The 26429-nt window shown below is 35.9% G+C and overlaps 1 protein-coding gene across 7 annotated transcripts in view; it reads right to left on the bottom strand.

The window, feature by feature from the left end:
- The window catches only part of LOC132132221 (neurotrimin-like), a 315058-nt gene that overhangs the window by 7906 nt on the left and 280723 nt on the right, over positions 1 to 26429 (bottom strand). For all 7 annotated transcript variants that reach the window (XM_059544546.1, XM_059544552.1, XM_059544545.1 and 4 more), the window contains 3 exons: positions 9949 to 10074; positions 829 to 960; positions 335 to 455 (listed from right to left, as the gene is read on the bottom strand). In XM_059544546.1, coding sequence (XP_059400529.1) covers positions 335 to 455; positions 829 to 960; positions 9949 to 10074 — 379 coding nt within the window. The remainder of the gene's footprint in view (positions 1 to 334; positions 456 to 828; positions 961 to 9948; positions 10075 to 26429) is intronic.

Raw genomic sequence — 26429 nt, 5'->3', positions numbered from 1 at the left:
TCCTTTGAAGCTAGAGGTTACATTTATGACAGCATCAACATTTTTGGATGCAGATTGCAGTGGGTCTAGTTACATTAAAAGTCTAGTCAGACGTATACAGCTACTGAAAAACATTTGTCCTTCACCTCACAATATTATGACTCTGACAGATATACAGGAAATACAGACAACTCTCGTTAATAACTAGCTGCTACTGTACACATCTAAAAAAACAAAAACAAAAAAAACTGTAAATTGCTGAAATTGAGAAATTACAAAGTGTACATTAAGGCTACAGTTTTATCCCAAAGAAAGGAGCAGATGAAGCAGAATATCTTGAAGTGAAATGCCATACCTCCTGTCATCTCTGTACCACTCAAAATCTGCCTCAGGTACAGCATCTGCCTCACACTCCAGGACACCTCTCTGACCCAGGGTCACACCAACATCTCTGCCATCTGAAACACTGGGAGGGTCTAAACACACAAAAACTGATTAAGGACTGTTAGTTACTTAGTGACCATCATACTGCAACTACAAACAACAAACAAACAAATAAAATGTGTACACATAAAGTGGTGTTAAAAAGTCTTAAACCATTACAGTGATGCTTTTATTTTGCATTTTAAGCCATTTCGCTAAACATTATATGATCAATTTATATTTATTGAAAAAAAAATCTAAAAAGTTATTTACAGGTATAAAAAAATAAAAACAGATAATTTGAAAACATAAAGAAGGGTTTAAACTGCTTAAACTAGCCTTATTATTATTCAGCATAGAAACACAATAGAGACATTTCATTACAAATTATATTATATTTTATATTTAAATTCACAAGAGACTTACAGTTGACTGTGAGTTCAACAGTCTGTGTGTCCACTGCAATTTCGTTGGCTGCGGTGCATTCATACACTCCTGCTCTATATCTGCTGATGAAGGGAATCTCCAGAATCTCACTGTCTGAGGCTAGACTGTCATCTGAAAAAAAAGAAAAAAAAACACCTTAAAATATGACTGTCATGATCTGTATTAAAGCTCTCAAAAGAGAAAAGGATTGTCTATGTTTCCTTAAAAGACAACTACAACCATAACAAATGACTTCAATGGTTGGTAGGAGTCTTGATCTTGGAACAAAAAAGAGTTACTTGGGTAAATCACATCATGATGCATGTGTCTCATTATCACTGAAGAGCTGAAAAGTGTCTGATTTTCCAGTATCGACATACGTACTCTGCTTGGGTACAATAAGCCACACTGTAGTGTAGAGCATGTTGTTGCCCTTCTTTGCAAAAATTCTAACTTCATATTCTCTGAAATACTGATGCTCTGATGTATTTATAGTCATTTGTGTCCTATTGTGGGAGAAAGGCGACACTAGAGATATGAAATTTAATTCAAATATGAGTCTCAGTCTCTGTGCAGCTGCTTTGAAGTGTTTGCATACACACTGGAGTCAGGGTACGATGCCTTTTCATGTTCGCGAAATCCAGACTGGGAAAAAAATGTTGGTGGAAAGGGATCATTGTGATGCAGTTCTCAACGTCAAACGGTAATACGTGGTTGACTTAAATACATATCATCCTCAATGTAGTTTCTGACAGCAAAATAACACACTGCATTTACTTAAGTATGCTCTGAAAGACAGTGTCTTACACCTGGGAGAGTTGGGCTGTTAACGAGAAAGAAAGAGGCACTTCCTTTAACCTGATGAGGAGTGTCAACAGAGTGCTCTGGAGAAAGAAGCTCATTACCGTTCAAAACCATACACACCTCGCTGCAATGAAAAGCAGCTTGAAGTCTACTCAAAAAGGCTCTTGTATAATTTTATTGTTGCATTGTTTAAAAAGAATTCAAACACTCAACTACACCTTCAAAAAATGGCAATTAAATCCAAGCCTTTGAATGGCACTAGAACATCTTTGCAAAGTGAGCCACAGAATGAGAGTTTCTTCTTCATTCAAGATGCTTATTTTTTGATGTTTCCCAGTGAAAGTGCATGTCACTGATGTTGTACAAGACTGGGTAGCTTGATGAAAAGCAAACCACTGGCATTTGATACTTGGTCCAGCAGCAAGGATATGTGGTGCTTTGGCATCAGGGGCATTGAAGACTGTCTTCTATCAAAGGGAAGATTGACATAATGGGACCGTTTATTTCCATCGGGGCTCTGGGTTTCACGGCTGCCTTGGAGGATTGTATCAATTTGAAGCACTTGAAGACTGACATCTTAGGCTTTTTTCTTCGTCAATACACTACTGAAGCACATTCATTATGCATGTCTTATATAACCCAACCACTTTTGATTATTCATGGACCCCCATTGGCATTATAAGTGTCAGTCAATAGTACGCCAGGGTTTGATTTGTGATATTATAAGTTAAAATAAAATGCCTCAAGCTGAAATGGTACAACTATCGCACTGGGCGTCATAAAAAATAGAACAAGTGCCAAACAACTCTGTTAACATAGAAACCAAACCCACAGAAATGAAACAGTCTGCCCTCCACAGTCACATCCATGGTAGGGCTGTGACAGTTGCAGATTTATTCCACCGCGGCACTAATGGAACAACTACCATTGGTGGCACGGTTTTATATGAATTATATATAAAAAAATGTGTTTCCATTTCCATTTCAATTCCTTTTTTGCATCTTCCATTTACCATTGTCTCATTTGTATTTGGGCAGTTTGAAGAAAGCCTCACCAATGCAAACCTAAACAGCCATGTGTTTGCAATAACGGGAACTTGAAGAGGCTTGTACGAACGCAGACAGGTGATATGAATGGAGATAGCTCCAGATCGGCGATGTACAATATTATCTGGTGTCCAACAAGGTCCCTCGCTCAATATGAAATTAATTTGCTGAATGCAGAATAAACTGTATTTTCCTGTGCTCAAACCTGTCAATCTAAAGCATGATCTAAAGCAGTGGTTCCCAAACTTTTTTTCCTGCACACCCCCTTCTATTTCCCAACCGGGTTGGCACACCCCCAATCCCCACTTTAAAAAAAACGCAACAAAGCTTTCTTTTATCGCCATATAAAGAATCATGTTTAATCATGCGCAAATAACCAGCAAGCATGACAATAAAAACATCAACAAAGTTTCAATATAATGCAACAAAGCTATGCACAAGCTTCCACTTTTAAGAGGACGAGTGACAGACACAGGCTCAGTAACAGAAAGCACGGTTATTTTCAGCCGCGTAAAAGAAACATTGCAGCAATAGGCTAGGCCTATTAAATGACCATGGAGCTAGCAGCAGCATCATCTCAACCCGCGGCCCGTCACAAATTCAAATGCGGCCCACCATGCTGAACACAATTAATTATTATTTTTTTACATTAATTTAAAAATGTACTTAAGAAATACAAGCTATAGCCTAATGTTTTTTATGTTAAATTATTTTGTGTTTCATATATTATTTTCAGACATGAGCAGACCTACTCACATAACATTACGCATTTAACGAACACATACAAGCGCCCACTTTGGCAGAATTCAATTCAAATAGTCATCAACAGCCATTAGTTCTGTAAAATTGAGCATCAGAATGGACAATTTGATTGAAAAAAAGAAATGTGGAAAATGCCAGCGAATGAACACATAGAAAAAAAGAGTATTCGCAGTATCAGTAGTAAATGAGAAGTGCTGGATTTTTCGGTTTGCCCCACATCTTACTTGAAGAAGTTCAGGCAAATGGAAACACCATATATTACACAGCAATCATCCTTAATTGAAAAAATGTGGCAAAAGATCTCTGCAGAGAACCTCATATTAAATTCAAAAGTGCTTTCCATATTTGGATTAACATAGGCTACATTTGTGAACGCACATTTTCTGCAATGCCGCGCGTCAAGTCAAATCCTCACTCTCTCTTGGTCCCTCTACTCCTGACTAACAACTTTATCATAAGATGTCCCACTTGACAGTTTCCCTGATTTCAGCCAGTTTATAGCATATTTCAGCATATTTATAATATATATTATGGAATGAATGAAACGAGTTGGCACACATATAGCCTAGCCTGCAGTACATAAAAGAAGAACAGTGCATCTGTCTTCTACGGTTCCATCGAAAACTAATACATTTTAGTTTTTTATTTAAAATAAAAGTGATTACAAAGGAAATGTTTACTGTTCATGTTTTTTAATGAATGGAAAAATCCCACTTAAAAAAACAGACCGCCATTACATTTTTCCTCTCGCGAACCCCCTGGTGGCAGCTCGCGTACCCCTGGGGGTGCGTGCACCACACTTTGGGAATCCCTGATCTAAAGGAAACGCTGTATGGCGTTTTGAGGTAATTTGTGAATTAATATTGACTTATAGTCTAAATAAAACAGCAACTATTACTGTTATTACACCTGTATACAAAGCTTTGTATTATGCTTGTTATAGATTGTGTGACATCACGTTCACTACCGCCGGTGGCAATAGACCACGGTTGTCATGCCGACTGTCATAGCCCTATCAGATGGTGGTGAATATTGCACAATATAATGACAACAGATTCTCTAAATCTCCATTTGCAATCTGACTGCAATCCAAGTTGATTCAATGGACACTTTTGTATAGAACTAATCACTTTGTGATTAGTTTTTATGTTAGTGCCATGTCATCTTATCCTAAATAGCCTATTTATTTTAGCAATTAAAGCAGATATCCACATAGAGGCCTACAATTAGATTTTAAGCTATTTATTTAGATGTACAGAAAAAAGAAAATGTGATTGGTTATATTTCATGTCATTCAGACAGGCTTTTCCGATCTAATAAAGTGTTGTTTGGGCTAGAATAAGATGCAAACCAGTATAAGTGTAAAGTACTGCAGCAAAGCAGAGAGCAAGGAACTAATACTGCAGAGCTGTTGTACACACATACACACACAAAACCCCAGAGAGAAGGAAAGAAGAGTTGGGCAAGGTGCTGAATCAATCCAGGCACAGCTGAATGTGCCATCTTCCGAGTGACAGGTTCTCTGTCTGATCCCTCCAGAGCAGCGGGACAGGAACTCCATTACCGCACCACCTGATTAACTACACTTCTGTTCTAAATGTGAACCAAACATCAGATCAGAAGATATCCCATTAAAAACTTTTGGTACATGATACAATGAATTGATTGATTAGTCACGGCTGTGATGAGATTTATATCCAAATGCTGCATTGTCAGTTGAGGAAGAATTGCCTGTTTATTCATTTTAAAAACAAAAGGTCTATCAACTGACATAAAAATACAGACTTAACTGTGCAAAACCTTTAATGCATTATCTACGTGAGGAAAACAAACACAGATAGTGTGCGTCACACGTACGCCCTGCAGATATTTATTGGCTTTATTCAGCTGAGATTCTTGTTTGTTTTCATTTGACAGGCTTGCTTTGATTCCAGCCATCAAAAATCTTCCATCCTTGAGTCTTTGTTTGACTTAAAAATGCAAAATGAAAGCCACATCTGTAACTAATGCTGAAATATGCTTTTGTTTGTGCGAGCGGGTGCAAATGTGTTTGTGCTACATTTGTGTGTGATATATCAGTGCAACAAACGCCCACAATCCAGTTTAATCACCTTCTAAATGTGCTGAAATATCTTCATTAGATTGTTGTTATTCTCTCCGGCTTAAATCCATGTGCAAAATTGGGTGTTTTGGAAAATTTGCCTCTTGAATGGAGACTAGCTGGAACAGCGGTCTGTATTTGATTTGAGTGACAGACAATACAAGATTGAATAGGAATGAAAAGATAAACACACAGTAGAGTACATTAGCATGGGGTAATCTGCAGCTCCACAAAGTAGTTCACAGATCCACATCCTTCTAAACCTCTGAGGCCATTGCTCAGGAGAGAGAAACACCATTACCAGAACCGACCAGAGTAATATCAATCTATAACCCCTTTCATCCAAAAAAAATAACTAAAAAAAATAATAATAATAATAACTAGAATCATGCACAGAACCGAGGAGGGGAGGTTGAGAGAAATAGTGAGAAAAATAGTAGGCGAGCTTAGCAGAGTAGAACTGTATTAGCAGTTAGGGCTAGCGCTAAGAGGATCATTTGGTTCCTGAAATGAGCTGCCGATCCCAAACACACAGAAGCCTCATTACATAGATGGTTATAAACAGGATTAATGCAATCACAGCTCAATAAAAACCTCAAGGAATGTGCTCCACACGATGTGCTCTTCACTGAGCCAAAACCCTAATTCGCACTGATCTAATAGGAGTTTTTGCTCCTGGGACACAGACGCTCATTAAAAACAATGTTTATTCAAGTCGATTAAACAGCGGCAATGATAAATTAGCAACATTATTGACCCTATTCCTCACCCAAAGGAAAAACAACACAGTAACACAATAACGACACCTTTACTCTTGCCATACCCACAATGCAACTCACATGCCACTTACTCTGATCTTTTGCTCTCTGGATTTTACAAAAAGAGAGAAATATGGGATTGGGTGAATATCCCTTTTTGAGGATTGAAAAAATAAATAAACAAAGGGTTTTGCTCTGATCAATAAAAGAAAGACCATGCAGAGCCTGCAAATGATTTATTCAAGTGTGTAATATGTCTATTAAACAGCCTAAGGGGATAATAAGATTAATATCCCATCTTTATAGTTTCTTTCAAGCATAAATGAACTTTTTCTTTGTTTGTGAAAGGCAGAACATTTGCTGTTATCCACATCCTCCAACATATACTGAAGGGTGTGAAGTAGTTTGAAAAAGGACACAAAACATTGTTTTTTTTTTTTCTCCAGTAAATTACAATTATCTTTAAAGATCAATGTACTCGACAAGCAAAATTGTGTAAGACCAGCGAATACATCTTAAATTAATTTTTCTTTTCTTTTTCATACATCATTGCCATTTTTTAAGCATAAACATCACTATATGCAACAGGAAAATATATATAAATGGTAAGAAAATAAAACAATTCAAATCGTATTATATTGTGCAGTTTTGCTTTTCAAGTAAATTTATCTTATTTTATGGATGTTTGAATATTTTTAGTGGGAAAAAAGACAAAGACACTAAAGGAAAGTATAATTGCATCATTCAAAAAGTATATTTTTTTCCGTTTGCAAATCTGGATCTCTAGAAACACAACATAAATAACTAATATTCTGAAGTGTAAGGTTATGCAAAAGTTTTCAGCGAAATGCACATACAGTACTGTTCTAGCAAAACAAAAGAGCTCACTATAATATTCAGGACAACGGGTCCTGTTCTGGGATTCAGTTCTTAGTTGTTGTAAACTTCGGGTTTGATCAATAATTCAGATTGTTAATAGCCAGAGCCACAAAGAATCTCAGAATTTATGCCTGCAGAACTGCACATTTCCACAGAAATGGAATGTCTGTCAATAACATCCACTGACCCCAGTGAGTTCATTTGCTAAATATTTTGGGTAATCTGCAGACGCATCAAAGTGCAGCACTCTCATTTTACATTTTCTGCAAAATTATGGCAATTTTGCATCATAAACTCTATTGCTAATGGTCTTAAAATCACATTTCAGTGCTTTTTATGTAAATGCATTTTGTCACATATTCCATCTAAACCACATTAAATGATCCATTAACCTTTTCTCTATGACAAAATCATGATATGTTACTGTTAGTGTTCACTACAGCATTCTACACATGAAGGTGAACTCTAGAAAGTCATTAAAGCACAAATAACATTGCTGTTGCATGTTTCCTTAATAAGAATGGATGATAGCAGGCCTAGCTGCCCTCTTTAGATTAGGATCTTGATAAAGTAAGGACTCTGTATGATCGTAATCTAGAGAAAACTTTCATGTGAGTGATGTGAGACTGGAGATAGGGTGCAACATCGTGAAATCTCTTGGTTTATATAGAGAGTCCAGAGAAAGAGCTGTGTGGCTTTGAGCGAAGTGCCATTTAAAGGTCGGAGATGTGTACTTACAGAACTAAGTGTGACTGGCAGACTTATTTCAGCCCTTTATTGAAACAATGTGGAAATGCTGCGGTAAATCTAAATGACTGTAGTACGGTGAATGCTCAGGGGAGGAGGTGCATTTGACATCAACAAGCTCTACATGTCTAATACACATTTTTAAAAGAGACAAATCTCCACAAGGCTACAATTCCTGGTGCTATCGAAATATTAAGATCTTATCGCAAGGGGGTCTGTGTCTTAATTAAGTTTCACACGTCGTTTGGATGGCTTCCGACTGATTCCAGTCCCATCAAGATTCCTGGTTGCCAGTTCTTTGAAGATTATGGCATGCTTTTACAAAAACAAATCAGATCTGAGAGCCAATGAAGTGTTAAATTGATCAAACAGCACAAAACCATGGTGTTTATAAGTTGTGTGATGTTACAAATGCCAACACCCCCCACCATAACCTCATCATCTTTACATTTTAAACTGAACTATCCTTTTAAACGGTTAGTTCAGCCAAATATTAAAATTATGTCATTAATAACTTACCCTCATGTTGTTCCAAACCCGTAAGACCTCCGTTTATCTTTGGAACACAGTTTAAGATATTTTAGATTTAGTCCGAGAGCTCTCAGTCCCTCCATTGAAGCTGTGTGTACGGTATACTGTCCATGTCCAGAAAGGTAAGAAAAACATCATCAAAGTAGTCCATGTGACATCAGAGGGTCAGTTAGAATTTTTTGAAGCATCGAAAATACATTTTGGTCCAAAAATAGCAAAAACTACAACTTTATTCAGCATTGTCTTCTCTTCCTTGTCTTTTGTGATAGAGAGTTCAAAACAAAGCAGTTTAGTTATATCTGATTCGCGAACTAATCATTCGATGTAACCGGATCTTTTTAAACCAGTTCACCAAATCGAACTGAATCGTTTTAAACGGTTCGCGTCTCCAATACGCATTAATCCACAAATGACTTAAGCTGTTAACTTTTTTAACTTGGCTGACACTCCCTCGGAGTGTCAACAAACCAAAACCAATATCCCGGAGTAATTCATTTACTCAAACAGTACACTGACTGAACTGCTCTGAAGAGAGAATTGAAGATGAACACCGAGCCGAGCCAGATAACGAACAACAGACTGATAGTATACCGTTCACACAGTTTCAATGGAGGGACTGAGAGCTCTCGGACTAAATCTAAAATATCTTACACTGTGTTCCAAAGATAAACGGAGGTCTTACGGGTTTGGAACAACATGAGGGTAAGTTATTAATGACATAATTTTAATATTTGGCTGAACTAACCTTTTAAGATTGAAATCTGTTGACAATGCAAGTATATAAACAGTGCCCACCTGACAAATGATGTGGGAAAAAAAGTTGATCCTGTGGTCCAACAAGACTATGACTTGAATCTGCTCTAACAGTTGATCTTTTATTCCTAAAAGCATTTGATGTTCTTAGCAGACAAATGTACTGTATCATAATCGAATCCCATCTCAAACTCTTTCACTTAAAAAAAAACAAACAGAGCAGCCACTTCTATGTCACATTAACATTTCAATTACATGATCCTTGTAACAACACAAAGAGAATGAGCAGGTACAGCAGTCAAATTGCACCCCATGAATCATAGCGCATTAAAATGCAGTTTTTCCCTGATTAAGTGAAATGGTGCACGGCAGAACAGAGCCGCAGACAGGCGCAAATGGAGCTGATTTGTTCATGTGGCCTGGAGATAAGCAAAATGGACCACTCAGCTTGTATGGTGCATGCACAAACACACATCCAAACAGTCAAAATACACACACAGAGCTCTCAGAGAAAAAGACGCCTGCTATATTATCTCGCCCGTGCTTAATATGTCAGTGGGATGCAGTATTTCACTAAATCATCAAGGAAAAAAGTGCACCGTTCTTTGTACTGGGAAAATAGATCAGCAGTACTGGACTGATGTTGAGGACTGCGGTATCAAATTGAAATTCGATTTGCTTACTTTTCACTGATTATGTTAAATATTTTCTGCATATAAAAGCATGGTATGTATCTTACCTGAAGGTGATAACATCCTCCAGCCGATGGCAGGTTCTGGTTTTCCATTAGCCAGGCACATTAACATCACATTGGAGCCTTCATTCACCACAAGGTCCTTTGACAGGTTCAGGATCTTTGGAGGAACTGTAAAACATCAAAGTTGTTAATATAAAAAAATAATAATAATAATAATAAAAAAAAAAAAATCTAATTATATATATATATAGTTTCAACTGTAAATGTCCCTTGTGGATAATGACACATTATACTCTTTATCATGAATATAGCACATAACATAAGTAAGAAATCAATGATCTTTTCCACAGAGCATAAACGTAACATTCAATAAATCTAACATTAATAACTCAGTTACCTCTCCAATAAAATTACACATTTCTGTGTTGTTTTGTGCTTGATTTGATTCGGACATAGTTTGGAAAACTTCAAATAAATATTACAGAAAAAAAAATCTTTAAAATATGTATTGGGTACTATTTCTATTTGGGGCTGAACAATTGCAAACTAGACACATTTCACAAGGTTGATTTATTGATTGCCTTTGCAGTTTGAACACAATTTATACAGACTGCAGAGCAAGCCACAATTCAGGCCATTATGAGGGCCTTGCAGATCTCAAAAAGTCTACAACTCAGCAAAACTAAAGATGTTACAAATACCTTATTTAGTTACCCTAGGGGGAATAGCCATATATAGGGTGTCCACATCCACTCTTCAGGAGAGCAAATTATGGCCTACTTTTAACGTTTTTTTTAAGTAGTGTTAAACATTTACTACAACACTCACAGAGAATATGTGTTTGCAAATAAACAATCAAATGTTTTTTTAGGTGCTAGAACAATGTTGAGGACATCATAAATTATATGGAATAATTAAAAAATTGTAATACATAATTGATTTCCATACACTATCAATCAGTTTGGGGTCACTATTTATTTATTTTAAGAAATTAAGACTTTTATTAAGTAAGTAAATTGATCAAAGGTAACTGTAAACAAATTTCTAATGTCACAAATATTCAGTTTTTAAATAAATGCTTTGAACTTTTTATTAATCAGAGAATCCTAAAAAAATGCATCATGGTTTCCACAAATCTTACTGAGCCAAAAAACTTTTAACAGTAGTGTGGACAGCCTTTTCTTTTCTTCCTGTTTATTAAAAACAACCTTAAGAGAAAACATTAATATGTATATTCACATGAAGTTAAATCCAGTTTGTTCCAGGGATCTAAGAGGAATCAAGATTGTTGAGCTGTTGTTTGCGGCACAGGCACCCTGAGGATTCACACAAACTATTTTGAGTACAGAACCATGAATCCCTCCAATACCTTTACACGCCTTTCCTCCACCATGGCTCATATTATAAAAATTACCCTGCAACATAAAGGTCAGTTAAGTTAAAGGTCAGTTCAGTATAATGTCTCAAATCTCTGCAGAGCATCCCGCACTTTTGCCTCGATGATGGCCGGCAAAATATGTTTGACTTGACTGCCGTGACGGTTGAATAAAATCCTTTAGAGGCCATTAACTAATTCCCTCAGCTGTAAATTAAGATCCACAACGAACTGTAGCAGAAATGTTTCAGTTGAAAATTAATTCAATATATGCCTTCAGGCAGCGTATGTGCGATATCCCCTTTTGTGAAACCTTACAAAACAAAACACAGTGTATGAGCACGCTGCTTTAAACAATTAGCATTATCATTAGGCGCTCAAAAGAGATCTTCTCAGTAAATGTAATAATAGGTGGCACTGATGGTATGATCAGAAAAATACCAGTGTCAGTTGAAACGTTACGTTCTGCTATTGAATACAGATCTTATTTTGACACGTGTACTCTGTCAAGAGGTTTGGTTTTGCATTTCAAAGCTGAGACAACTCAACAAAGGTTGCCGTCACCGTCTGAGCTGGTACCAACAAAGCCAGGCAGTACCACAGTTTTATCCTGTTTTAGTCACTAAAGACATGCTCCTCCAGAAACACTTGGCTATAAATAGTTAATTTAACATCAATCTTAGTGTACATACTGTTTATATGTGACAGAGAGCAACATTCTTCATTTATTGTTTTATTTTTCTTATATATATAAGGTCAAGTTAATAATTTTCTCCAGTTTGTCAGACACAGGGTAAAGTAATTCAATAATCTTAGAAAAATAAGCCTTTAAATACCCAGTGTTGTGGCTTTTAGTCCATGTCAGTTAGCTTTAAAGCTAATCTACATGCTAAAAGACAAAATTAACTTTTAACAGACATACAGATTTAAAATGTAATCCATCTTCAATATTCATTCATATCTGACTTTATTCATTCATCTTCATATCTGACTTATGCACAGCCACATACAAGGTTTAGTCCAAAAATACATTACAGTTAATTTCTAAATCAAACCCAGTTTGATTCTTTCTTTCAGTATTTTTTAATCAAATAAATCTAGCCTTGCTGAGAAACTTTCAAAAGAATTTAAAAAACCATACCGATCCCAAACTTTTGAACAGAGAAGTGCATGGAAAGTTGACTTATTATTTAATTATTGTAAATATAAAATGTTAACCTAATAATTATATTAACTTTTTTTCTTTTAAAAGGAATTGAATACATTAGCACAATAATTACAAAATTAACTGTGATTAACTGTTTAAATATTTTGAAGGACTGACAGCTTATTCTTTATTATATTTCTTAGAGAAATGATAATTGCTGAATCTGTGCACTCTATAAGAAATTCATTAGCTGCATAATGTAGGATAAAAATAAAATGCTAAAAACTTCATCTAAATGCTAAATGCTGAATCTTCAGGCAGCAGCAAGAGCGGTGCATTTGATTATCTGCAGCCTAGAATGTTAAATGTGTTTTGCTCACTGTTCTAAATATGGAAAACAAAGTCATGCAGAAAAAAGAAATGCAGAAAAAGCTCTGTGCGCTATTAAGACCCTCCACACAGCTCTTTAAAGGCAGTTTCCAGCGAAACCACAGCACACAAGCTCTGTCAAACTGTAATAGGGACTAAAGGAACCATATGAAGTTAATAAGAGAACTGTTTACAATGGCAACATGACCCTCCAAATGACAATGACAGTCAGAGTGAGGAATGATTCTATCACTGCGTTTATGACTTGTGTCTTGGAACGATAGTGTGTATCTTTGTGAACCATATTTCTGATAAGAATGGTCAGAATGCAACTCAAAGCCATTTTCAAAGCCAATAAAGGGCTTACAATGACTTCTTTCTTTATATTGCACAGACAGTAAAGACACGTTGCAGTTTGTGGATGTGTGTGTGTGTGTCCCGCCAGATTGGATTCTCCAGAATCCGTATGAGGTAAAGCATGTTAAATTGCATTTTAATAGAGTCGTACCATCCTCTTACTTTTGATGCCAGATTTCTGAGCTTCAAAGGGATCTTCAGTTGACAGAAGGAGCAAATGAATAGAAATAACTTGGCATATCACAGACTATTCCCAAGATTTGACCTCAGCTTTCCCTAGCTGAGACATGGGAAACCTCAGTAAGGCGTTATATGGATGATCAAATATAAATATGATCTCCCTAGCAAGAACAAAATCACAAACACTATAAAAACAAAATAAACAAACAGAATATCATGCAATTCAGATATTATAGTTTTGGTTCAGTTGAACAAAGGGGTAAAAATCTGGCAGACCAGATCAACCCGGGAATTTTTCACCAATCCAGTAATGAGCACTTCATTATGATGATCATCTGCAATCGAGAGCAATATTAATATGGTTAAGATTATTTCACTTATCATAAAATCATCACCACTAATTATTTTGAAAAAAGAATAAAATAATAAAAGGACTGACATTTATCGTAGCCATAATTATATTTTCCATATGAAAAAAGAATGAAATAATAAAAGGACTGACATTTATCGTAGCCATAATTATATTTTCCATTAAGAGTCTTTTTATTGACTTAAAAAAGAATTAAAGCAAATTAAAAGTGTGTATATATAGATAGATAGATATATATGTGTATATATAGATAGATATATATAGACAGCACGGTTATTCTAGTTATCTAAAACAAAACAACAGCAATAAAAACAAAATAAATTATTGTATTCCCTCTAGTTGGCAAAGCATCACTTTTTCATTTTCAATTAGTTTAAATTTTATGTACTAAAACAACTAAAAATATAACAAACAATATATATATATATATATATATATACACACACACACACACACACACACACACACACACACACACACACACACATACAGGGCTTGACATTAATTTTTTTGCTCATTAACCAATGTGGCTAGTGGTTTTCCAAAGTTACTAGTCACACAGCATTTTTACTAGCCACATTTTTTGTTGTTGTGAATATACTCATATACCAGCCATTCTCGACCTGACTTCCGCTTTTTTTGTTGAAAAGTCTTTTGTTTTCCTTTGTCTCTTCTTCCTTTTTTCGGTTTCATCGTCAGGTTTTCTCTTGTGTGTTGTCTGCTTACAGGATTTTGTTACACCTTTTATATGTATCCACATATAAACTCCAGCAGGGCAGCTAGCTGTCTCTTCGTTTCTGTCACTAGCGTGCAAGCGCAAGGCAACACTGTGTAGTATGCCTAAAACATATATGGATTTTTTTTGTTTTGTTTTTAATGACCCGCCCCAACCCGCCCCGCAAATAAAGTGACATTTTCTTTACCCTTCCCAACCCAACGATACACGTTATTATACTGCATGGGTGGAGCAAGAGAGAGACTCTTTGTTCTTGTCTTAGCATAACTATTTGGTGTTTTTAAACCGTGCAGGTGCGCGAGAGAGAGCCTATGGGCTCACCAATAATAAAAAAGTTATCAGTTTAAATGTTCTGCAAAATCAGTCAACGGTGAAAATCAATAGTTTCATTTAAAGTCCAACAGTTTACACCAATATTGGACAAAAAAACACGTTAAATATAAAGTAGGCTATTCAAAACAAGTAAGTTCATATATTTGGAGTAAAGTTGAATTGAACTGCTGCATCAGTCATACAACGCCCTGAACCGCGCGCCCCATGACGAGACCAACGCACCGCCACAGAAACAAAAATGAGATGCATTCTAACATAACTGTGGGATTAAACTCAGTTAGTAAGGGCTCGTTTAAAATATTGCACATATATAGGCCGTTCTGATTACTTGTTAAAGTGCAAAGAAATACTTTATATCTGCAGACGGTGTACGTCTGTTTGTGGATAGAGACTTCACCGGCTACAGGGTCTAACCCTCGCTCGCACGCACGCTCGTGTGTGTGTGTGTGTGTGAAACGCGGTGCTGAAGTGAAATAGCTGGGCAGTTTGACAGCTGAATTATAATAGGCCGCCTCATAACCTGCGGGTCTGGTTGGCGCGGGGCGGGCCAAATAATTTCATTAAAGCGGGACCCACGGGTTGGAAAAAACCCTGACCCCGTGCATCACTAGTGTGCATGTAATACACATGCACATATATACATATATATATATATATATATATATATATATGTATGTGTGTGTGTGTGCGTGTAGGTATTTGAGTTGTTTAGTTTTAATTCTAGTTAAAAGTTTAGTCATTTTGTGTGTTTTTGTAATATTATGGCTGTACTGTTTTAATTTCTATATGTAAAAGTGGCTACCTCAAGTCACTGTGTAACCCGCCACGAGCAAAATCACACACACACATATATATATATATAAATAATGTTGAACACACATAAATAATGTTGAACTTTGATATGTATGCCCACAGATTTACCATGTGTATAATAAATGAGTTTGAGATTATCAAATGTTTAATTTTGAACTATGAGTATTTGATTATTTTTCGTCACGTTTGATTGGTTAGGAGCCAATAAGTTGATATTTGTGAGTAAACACAAAGGATAACAAATAGCCCCATTCCAGCCAGATGAACTCTCACTCCAAGTGTCCAGTGGTGCGGAAGAAACCCGCTCAATACTGCTTAAAACGTTAGTGGTCTGGAGATTTGGAGGTGTGTCTGTAAAACCCACAGCAGCACTCATGCCTTCAGCACAGACAGTGATTGCTTTCAATTTATGGTCAATAACGTCATATTTATGCACAATTACAGCTCAGCCTTCAATTCTGAATGCCCAAAGTATAGAGTAACTTGTGTTAACCAAGCTGCAACGATTTTTCAAAATCTGTATTCAATATACTGTAGCAACAATGTGCACTGAATACTCCAGCACTATTGGCAGACTGACTTCACCTCACAGCAACTGGCTGCCACCCTCTATTTTTCTTTTCTCATTTGAATAAAGCTGAACATTTCTCAACTTTATGAGGCTCTCACTAGTTACTGCACTGTCAATCCCCCACGTGAGCCTGTCGCTCAACTCCCATGGAGAACGAATTGAAAGCATCTGCTCAACTCCATGCCAGTGTACAGATATGGCTAAGGAACTAAATTACATGGAGTCAGAGAATCTGCAAAGGGAATTTGCTGATAAGATCTCTACCTGCTGAAAAATATTTCCAGTATGCTACCATTTCATTCTTGCCGTACAGTCATGGATGGAGGCTTGTGTCATATTACAGTTAAACCACATTTCATTTTTTGTCTGTAAATAAACATGGCAGTGTCACCATTCTGTCTGATAAGAAGGACAAGCATGGGGAAGAGGAAATCAATCTGCGTTTTGTTGCTGTCACAAGAACCTAAAGACCAGCAGTGGCAAAGCTCTGTTCCAAAACCTTCCGAGTTGCTTTGCTGCCTACTGCCATAAACTGGAAGTAGGATACTTAGCCAGCACCCTAAGCATGGAACCACGTAAGTGACTGATTTGGAATGCTCTACATAGTCAGCATAAACAGAAATTCTCTGTCACGTGGTATATTCTTGATTCCAGTAGCGATGCTCCTTAGCTAATGCTGTGATTAACATTTAAATGTATTCATTTAGTAGCCTAGATGTTTTCATCCTAAATGATTTAAAAATTAGGAAAATAATCCGTCATAAGAGGCAATAATATTTGCAGTATTGTAATAAAAAAACTAACAAATAAAAAAAACAATAAACACACAAAAAACTCAACTTTACCTAAAATTAAAATGAAAACATAAAATTTTTTATCTAGTATCTAAATAATAGTATAGCAATGATACTAAAAATATCATTGGAACACAGAAATATTTGGTAAAATAAAACTTTTTAAAAATTATATTAAGCAATTGTTTTATAAATACTTTATTATTAAAGTGTATTATCAACTTTCTGAAAATATAATTTAAAAAAAGTTATATTTTTCATGTTACTTTAGATAAAAGTATCAGCTAAATGCACAAATGTAATGGAAATTAGGACAAACCAAGATATTTTAGAAGGCATCAATAACATACTGTATGCATACACATGCAGCTTAAATGTTTTTGAAACAGAGCATAACAATGTCTGAAAGCTGGTGAAATTTGCTTCAAAAAATAATTCTGACGAGATTTTTGATTTCTGTCTGAACAAGACATTTAGAGTTCTCATGTAATGACTCGTTTCTATTGATGTACATTAATATTCTACATACAAATGCACTCTTTTTATTCAAAGATCAATAGTCGCACATGATCAATAATGAAACTAGCCTCAATGCACGTGAATACAAATTAAATAACATGTTGTGATTCTGTTGTGTACAAACAGCATTTGACATTGACTTGTTCTTATGTAAAGATGATATAATGGCTTTGCACTGTGACCAAAATAAACATCTACATTATAAATACATAAGACCCTAAAATTTGGTTCACAGCTGCAGGAACAATGTTTGCATCCACTGAAAATGTCAGATAATTTGAAAAATGACCTCTTTCAGGCGCTGATTAGCATGCAGAGTCTTTAATCAGGGAATGAATATTTGCTTCATCTGCATGTCCTATACAACCAATTTGCTGCATTTTCATTCCTCAAAAAACAAACAAAAAAAAACGTCTTACGGGTTTGGAACAACATGAGGGTAAGTTATTAATGACATAATTTTGCAAATTGGGCGAACTAACCCTTTAAGGCTTATTAGGAAACAATATGTTCAAAAGTCTTGTGCTTAAATGGTCTAAAACACTCAAAAATGTCAAAATTCCTGTCTTGGAAAGTATTCATACATAGTTGGTTACCGTATGACTAAATGACTGCAAATATTAAAAAACAAATCAGATGTGCATCAGTATATTGGATCTTAAAGTGACAGTAGCCTAATATAGCTTCAGCTCTCTGTGTCCTCAATGTCAGTCAAAAAATGTAAAACTTAACCTTTGCAGTTTAAATAAGAATCAAATTCATAGTTTAGTATTTTTTTATATTTGATAACATTCATTTTCTTCAGTATTTCTCATTTTTCATTTACTACATAGACCTTCTTGAAAAACTTTTAAAGTCTATTATAATTATTTTTCCTATAGCTCCTAATTGTTCCATTTATTTTTATTTCTTTTACTGATTATTTACTTGTTTTCAGTAAGCTAGAGAACTTTTTTAACTTAGGTTAATTAGTCAAGTGTTAATTTTTTATATGATATCGAAATAGCTGACAAAAATTGTGATATCATAAATGTTAAATAAAATGACCCATATATTGATAAGATTTTTTATCAAATCACACAACATTATGTCAATGGTCAAGCAAACAGACAGTCCTAAACCCTAAACCAATGCTATTGGTTGAACTAGAGTTGCTGTTGTCATGCTGGTCGGGAAACTCTTGAAATCCCAAAATTTACTTATAGCTGTCTGTGCATTTTATGCAGGGATATGGAAAGTATTCCAACATGAAGAAGAAGAAAATGTACACTTCACATTTGGTAGGATTTGGCAAGGATGATCTAAGTTAGTGACCAATTTATCCATTAAAAAAGGAAAGTAACCAATCTATAATGACATCAAGCTGAGACTAACAGATTTTCTCCAAAAAATGCTATGGTGAGTGTGTCTGACATGCTACATCAGCAGGAAGACATTCTAAGAGAGCCATTGCAAACAACAGCCACGAGGCAACTGCAGTCTTTGCCCTCATAAATGTTGATGGCAGTGGCAGCTCAGACCAGCTTTATGAAGATTAGGAAGAATTGGTTTTGTTTCTCCTTTAACTTATTTTACATCAACAACTGCATGGAGGCAGGGAAACATGATGGTTTGCCTGGTATTCTGAGTAAGACCTCTGGAGCACAGCTATTTTGATTAGCATGAATTAGTTTTGGTGTTAACACGGTTCGCCTCTGCAAACATGATCATAGCACAGTTCCCTCCCACGCTGACACGATGTGCCGGAGAACATAAATTAATGGTTGTGCGGAAAAAAAGGAAATACAGATCGCTTCATATTTTGAGGCTGAAATCAAGGTTTTCATTTAAATAACATTAAGATGATAATGTGTTATGGTATTAGAGAGAGACAGGCAGATAGATAAAAAGACTGGTTGAAGAGAGACTGAAAAAGAATCAAACATACAGATGAAAATAACATGTATAATAATGAAACACTGGTACATCATGAATTAAGCCCCGGAAAGTTACAGCACGATCTCACTGTCATGGTGATTTCACATTCCCACTCTCTATAAGATATGGCTGGCAATTTACCATATTATTTAGAGTGATTATTTATTTAAAAAACTAAAACATATGCTCATTAAAAAAAATAAAAAATCTATCTATGCTGTAGATAAATTCTCTGCAGTTTCCAGCTGAAATTAACACTAGAGGCAGTAAAACACCAATACATGTCACTCATTTTCACACCAATATTTTGGATGAAAACCGGGAGGCTTAAGACTGTCCCATAGACTGCCAAGTAAGTTACACTGTCAAGGTCCAGAAAAGTATAAAAATCACCATCAGAATAGTCCATCTGCCATTAGCAGTTCAACCGTAACGTTATGAAACAATGAGAATACGTTTTGTACCTGAATAAAACAAAAATAACAACTTTATTCAACAATTCCTTTGTTAACAGTCTCCTATGCGTCTCTCCACATTACTAAAACTGCCTACACTCTTCTGTGACAAGGATGGGCTGTTTCTACATGTATTTATGCTTTGATTTTAAATAATTATTTTTGTTTTATTAGTGTACAAAAAGTATTCTCATCACTTCATAACTTTACAGTTGAACCACTGACGGCAGATGGACTAATCTGAGGATTATTTTCATATTTTTCTGGAACTTGATAGTGTAACATACTTGCCAGTCTATTTGACAGTCTCAAGCCTCCCGGTTTTCATCCAAAATATCTTTATTTGTGTTCCGTAGACGAACGAAGCTTTTACGGGTTTGGAACGACATGGGGGTAAGTGATTAATGACAACATTTTAATTTTGGGGTGGAGTATCCCTTTAACACTATCAGTTAGGTTTAGGGTTTTATGTAAATAATACTTTTTTTTTTGTTTTTTCACAACAGCATGAATATTTTAGCATCACTCTCCAGGCATTTCACTGTGGTGTGTACAACAACCAACTTAATAAACTTCCACTTTCAAAATCATCGGTTTCTTATAAACCTGACCACAGTTTTACATTTTACAATGAAAGCATCATGAAACGTGCAAGAAGCAGTATAATATCATTTAGCAGAAGTTTTTAACCCTCTGGAGTCTAAGGGTATTTTTGGGGCCTGGAGAAGTTTTGTCACGCCCTGACATTTGTGCTTTTTCCAGTTTCTAATACACATCTAAATGTCTAAAGTCTAATCTCACTGTAATCAGCACATACTGGGCTATAATAATATGTGAGCAGCATGTATGTACATGATTGTGTTTTTGAGAAAAAAAAAATGTTATGCATGGTTAGTGAAAAACTAAAAATGTTAAATCACTTGAATAAGGCAATAAAACACATACAGAACATTGGTTCCCGGGACTTTTGAGAACTGGAGCTTGTAGCCTAGAATTTTTCTTTCTAAATTATGTGAAAATCATCTTGTTTAATCACTCACAGAAAACAATATATTGATTTAAATTTTCTAAGACACTTTTTGTTGGTAAAGTCATATGCGAGTAGGCTTCAACTATTATGAATATCATTGTGATTTACACCTGAGAAGACAAAGGCCTGCATAATGGGCTGCATAGTAAGCCTTTCAGTCAGCTGTGCCACTGAGAGGGAAGAGTTACAAGAAAGAATGTGAGGACAAAATAAATCTATATAATTGTATGTTTGTAGTTTATTTAGAATATATTTAATTATCCCACAACATAATTTAATATCCACTTGGGGGGCAGTTAAACAGTTTATTAGGAACAATTTTATTTAAATTTTATTATTATTATCATCATTATTATTATTATTAATGTTGAAAAGAGCTGAGAATTTTTTTCCAGTTTTTTTTGGGGGGGATAAGTTTAAAGAACAGCATTGTTGGTTACATTTGTTACAGTTACATTTATTTGTTACATTTATATTATTTACATCAAGCTTTTGAATTGTATAGTATTGTATATTGTTATTGAAACTTCATAATATTTCACTTGATTATACATTTAGTCAGGAATTATAGTTTGGAAAAAGTCTAACTAGTAAAATGTTTACACGTTATGTGAAAACTAGTACAAGTATATAAATAAATAAAAAGAGACTTACTCATGTGTATGATCTCTGCTGAATAAAGCACTTCGTCCTTTTTTTTTTTGAGGAAAATCGAAATCTCAAATCCTCAGCATCTTTTTGGGGTGAATTATGTCTTATTCCTCTCATCGCGAAGCAAACAGTAAAATAAAAGAACTTGAAGAAAAGTCTCGCTGCGTTGTCTTCTGTTGTGTGGGCGTATTCAAGCAGCACACTTTAGTGAAACATTAGAATCGGAATAGAGCGTTCATTCGCAGGGGCGTGGTTGTCACGCCTGGCTATGCAGTGCTGGGTGTGTCTCTCCGTGGCTTGGCCATGTGTGGGTAATCAAGCCTGAATTGCCTACTGCTGCTGTTCTGTGTCACTTTTAGGTGGAGCTGTTGCGATGGGCCGTGCCGTGCTAATTGGAGGGTGTCTTTAAAATCATTGCCTTTCAGTGGATTTGGGGGTCTCTCTTTCTGCTATTCCGGCCTGACGATGAGAGGCTGGCTGCGGTCGGCGCTTCTTGAACATTCTCCTTTTTGGCTTCCCATTTACTGACTTTTGTAAATCGATCTTTAATAAACCAGCATTATAATTAAATACTAAGTTCAGTGTGGTCTCCCCTATGTCAACTCTACATTGAGCCAAGTGGACTTGACAGTCGTCACATTAGAAGATAATGAAGGGAGACGTGAAAAAAGTACATTGCGTTGTTTTCATATGGATTACTTTATCACAGAATATCTGTTTTCGGCAGCACTTGTTTAGTTTAAAAGTAGACGTGTCAGGCTATAGGTATCTCTCTCATGTTTCTTCGTTGAGCATTCATTGAGTTACAGTTCATTTTAATGACGCGTTTGTAAATTAAGATCAGCGCAGACAAAGGCTGCAGACAGCACACCTTGTTTGTTATCTTTATTTTGTAAGTGCACAAAGTTCTGTTGTTATTATGTCTGTTTACATAAAAAAGTAAACCCTTTACAGATTCGATTGATGTATTGCTCTTATCTGTACGATCAAAACTGAAAGTGTAATGTAAGTTCTTTTCGGGGTTATCAGAAGAAAATGACTCATAACGCGTATACGCGTTAATCGACTCAAGAGGGTTAAATATTACTCTCTAAAGCCAAAATAATGCAACATCTTTACATAATGTTAAAGAAAAAATAATAACAAAATAATACATAAATATGAAGTAGTTTAAGTGTTTGGTTCTTTTAACGGTGATGATTTTGGCTCACATTTAAAAAAAAACCACCAATTCAATGTCTCAACAAATAAGAATGCTTCATAAAACCAATAAAAATTGTTGGCCTTCTGGAAAGTATGTTCATTTATTGTAAATGTACTCAATACTTGGTAGGGGCTCCTTTTACCGCCTCAATTTGGCGTGGCATGGAGGTGATCAGTTTGTGGCACTGCTGAGGTGGTATGGAAGCCCAGGTTTCTTTGACAGTGGCCTTCATCTCATCTGCATTTTTTGGTCTCTTGTTTCTCATTTTCCTCTTGACAATTCTCCATACCCCATAGAATCTCAGGTCTGGTGAGATTGCTGTCCAGTCAAGCACACCAACACCATGGTTATTTAACCAACTTTTAGTGCTCTTGGCAGTGTGGGCAGGTGCCAAATCCTGCTGGAAAATGAAATCAGCACCTTCAAAGCTGGTCAGCAGAAGGGATCATGAAGTGCTCCAAAATTTATTGGCAAATGGGTGCAGTGACTTTGGTTTTCAAAAAACACAATGGACCAACACCAGCAGATGACATTGCACCCCAATCATCACAGACTGTGGAAACTTAACACTGGACTTCAAGCAACTTGGGCTATGAGCTTCTCCACCCTTCCTCAATCGACTATATGACCTTGGTTTCCAAATTAAATACAAAACTTGCTCTTATCTGAAAAGAGGACTTTGGACCACTGGGCAACAGTCCAAATCTTCTTCTCTTTAGCTCATGTAAGACGCCTCTGATGTTATCTGTGGGAGGAATACCACAACTATAACCAAATTCCTTGACATGTCTGTGAGTGGTGGCTCTTGATGCCTTGACCCCGGCCTCAGTCCATTCCTTGTGAAGTTCACTCAAATTCTTGAATCGATTTTGCTTGACAATTCTCATAAGGCTGCGGTTCTCTCGGTTGGATGGCATCTTTTTCTTCCACACTTTTTCCTTCCACTCAACTTTCTGTTAACATGCTTGGATACAGAACTCTGTGAACAGCCAGCTTCTTTGGCAATGCATGTTTGTGGCTTACCCCCATTGTGAAGGGTGTCAATAGCCGTGTTTCCACTGTTGGGCTTAAGGCAGGCGTGCTAGTGCGTGCCAGGGCCAGTCGCGTTACCACTCTCACTGCCGGGGCTTGATCGTGCCTCAACGGGGCTTCCTTGGGGCCAACGGACTGGGTTTTTTGGCCCTACGAAAACCTTGGGCCAAAGCAGGCCAGCTGGGGCTAGAAGAGTGGTTATGAACAAAGTTGGAGTTTCTCCGTGTCTAGAGAGCATATACGCTGTGGACCATTTCAGAAAGCTAACAGCTATAACACCAGTATTAAAGAATTTTTTTAATAAGTTGAGCTCAAAACTCACTCTTAGTCAGCAGCGAGTGTTTGAAATAACTTGATCCGATGTGGATTATAATCACTAAATAAGGCAGAAATATTTATAAGTGATGTAAAAGACTATGCACGCTAAACATTAACGTTACCATAGTAAACATGGGAAATGCAACCACTTGGACACTCTGACGTCAGCTTCTTATTCTCTATCACAATTGTGTATTAATTAAGTAACATTTTATCTGCATCTCGTTTGAGAGTTTAGCTCCACGTAGCATATCATCAAAATATAATAATGAGTTTTGTTCGGGAGATTTTATAAAACTAGAGAGTCTGTGCTGTGGATCATTTCAGAAAGCTAACAGCAATAACACCAGCATTAATTTTTTTTAAATAAGTTGAGCTCAAAACTCACTTTCATTCAGCAGCGTGTGTTTGAAATAATTTGATCCAATGTGGATTATAATCACCATACAAGGCAGACATATTTATAAGCGATGCAAAAGATGCTAGACATTAACATTACCATAGTAAACATGGTAAATAAGACCACTTGAATAAATCAGACGTCAGCTTCTTATTCTATTTCACAATCATGTATTTATTTATATATTTACTTATATAAATCTGTCATAAGTCTCATCTCGAGAGTTTAGCTCCACGTTGCCTATCATAAAAATATAATAAGGTTTTATGTTCGGGAGCTTTTATAAAAATAGAGATATTATCATTAATTTTAAATGTGAGTATAGGCGACTGTGGCTACAAATAAACAGAAACAGACACGACTGAATAAGCAGGCTATTTATATACAGTACAGACCAAAAGTTTGGACACACCTTCTCATTCAAAGAGTTTTCTTTATTTTCATGACTATGAAAATTGTAGATTCACACTGAAGGCATCAAAACTATGAATTAACACGTGGAATTATATATGGAATTATATACATAACAAAAAAGTGTGAAACAACTGAAAATGTGTCATATTCTAGGTTCTTCAAAGTAGCCACCTTTTGCTTTGATTATTGCTTTGCACACTCTTGGCATTCTCTTGATGAGCTTCAAGAGGTAGTCACCTGAAATGGTCTTCCAACAGTCTTGAAGGAGTTCCCCGAGAGATGCTTAGCACTTGTTGGCCCTTTTGCCTTCTGTCTGCGGTCCAGTTTACCCCTAAACCATCTCGATTGGGTTCAGGTCCGGTGACTGTGGAGGCCAGGTCATCTGGCGCAGCACCCCATCACTCTCATTCTTGGTCAAATAGCCCTTGACGCCTTCAGTGTGACTCTACAATTTTCATAGTCATGAACATAAAGAAAACTCTTTGAATGAGAAGGTGTGTCCAAACTTTTGGTCTGTACTGTATATATATATATATATATATATATATATATATATATACACACTGTGTATATGATTAATTTGGTAAACTAACCTGCATATTTTTAATTTAATTTATTAAATTAGCATTCTTAATTGATTTAAAGCCAAAATTCAAAAACAATAACATATGAGATTATATAAATACAATTTGTACACAATTTGTACTTGAACATTAATATTAAAGGTACTTTATTAAACTAAGTTAAATTACATTAGAGGTAGATCTTGGCTTCTGATACCCGAAGCTCTTTAATAAACAACAACAGCTTGTGTCTTCTTAATGCTATGACCTGTCTGGAGGCCCTAGTTACATGTAATTATTCATGTTATCACAGTCTACTTTGTTAGAAGACCCATAAATACCATTAAACCTTGAAGATTTCAGAAATGGCAGGAGAAACATTCAAGCATCTCCACATGATTTTAATAACTTAACATGTTTGCAGTATGAATGCTGTGACCAAGGCACCCAACTGCATGTGGTTATTAAGAATAAGGACACTGGAGTCAGGGCATGCCGAAGGCCTTCACACGTTCAGAGAGAGAGAGCACAGAAACATTAGATGCATACAACTATTTGGAGAGTCATAACTTTGGGGGATCTTAGTGGAAGACATGATAGACACACTCTTTAAAAAATGTGTTATTACAATTGTGCTATTGTAAACTTATAACAAAATAATTAAAATAAATAAATAAAGGCAAAAGATTATGTGGCTTTTGTTGAGTTTAATTCATTTACTTATTTTAAGTCTTGGCTAAACTAAAAAAAAATTTCCGTCATTTAACATTTGCTATATTTGAAGCAACTGCCAACATATAATTTGTAAAATACAAATAATTTGTTAAATATAAATACCATGTCTGCATTTGTGACCTGATAAAGGACAAACAACAAGTGCTACTCTACACTGCTCAAAATTCATGATTGAATCATCAGTGGCAAATTCTTTAAGTATGTAAACATGATTTTGTGGACAAAAGCATTGTAGGCCAC

This window comes from Carassius carassius, chromosome 49 (genome assembly GCF_963082965.1).
Source record: "Carassius carassius chromosome 49, fCarCar2.1, whole genome shotgun sequence".
NCBI lineage: Eukaryota > Metazoa > Chordata > Actinopteri > Cypriniformes > Cyprinidae > Carassius > Carassius carassius.
This window is presented reverse-complemented; position numbering and strand designations above follow the sequence as displayed.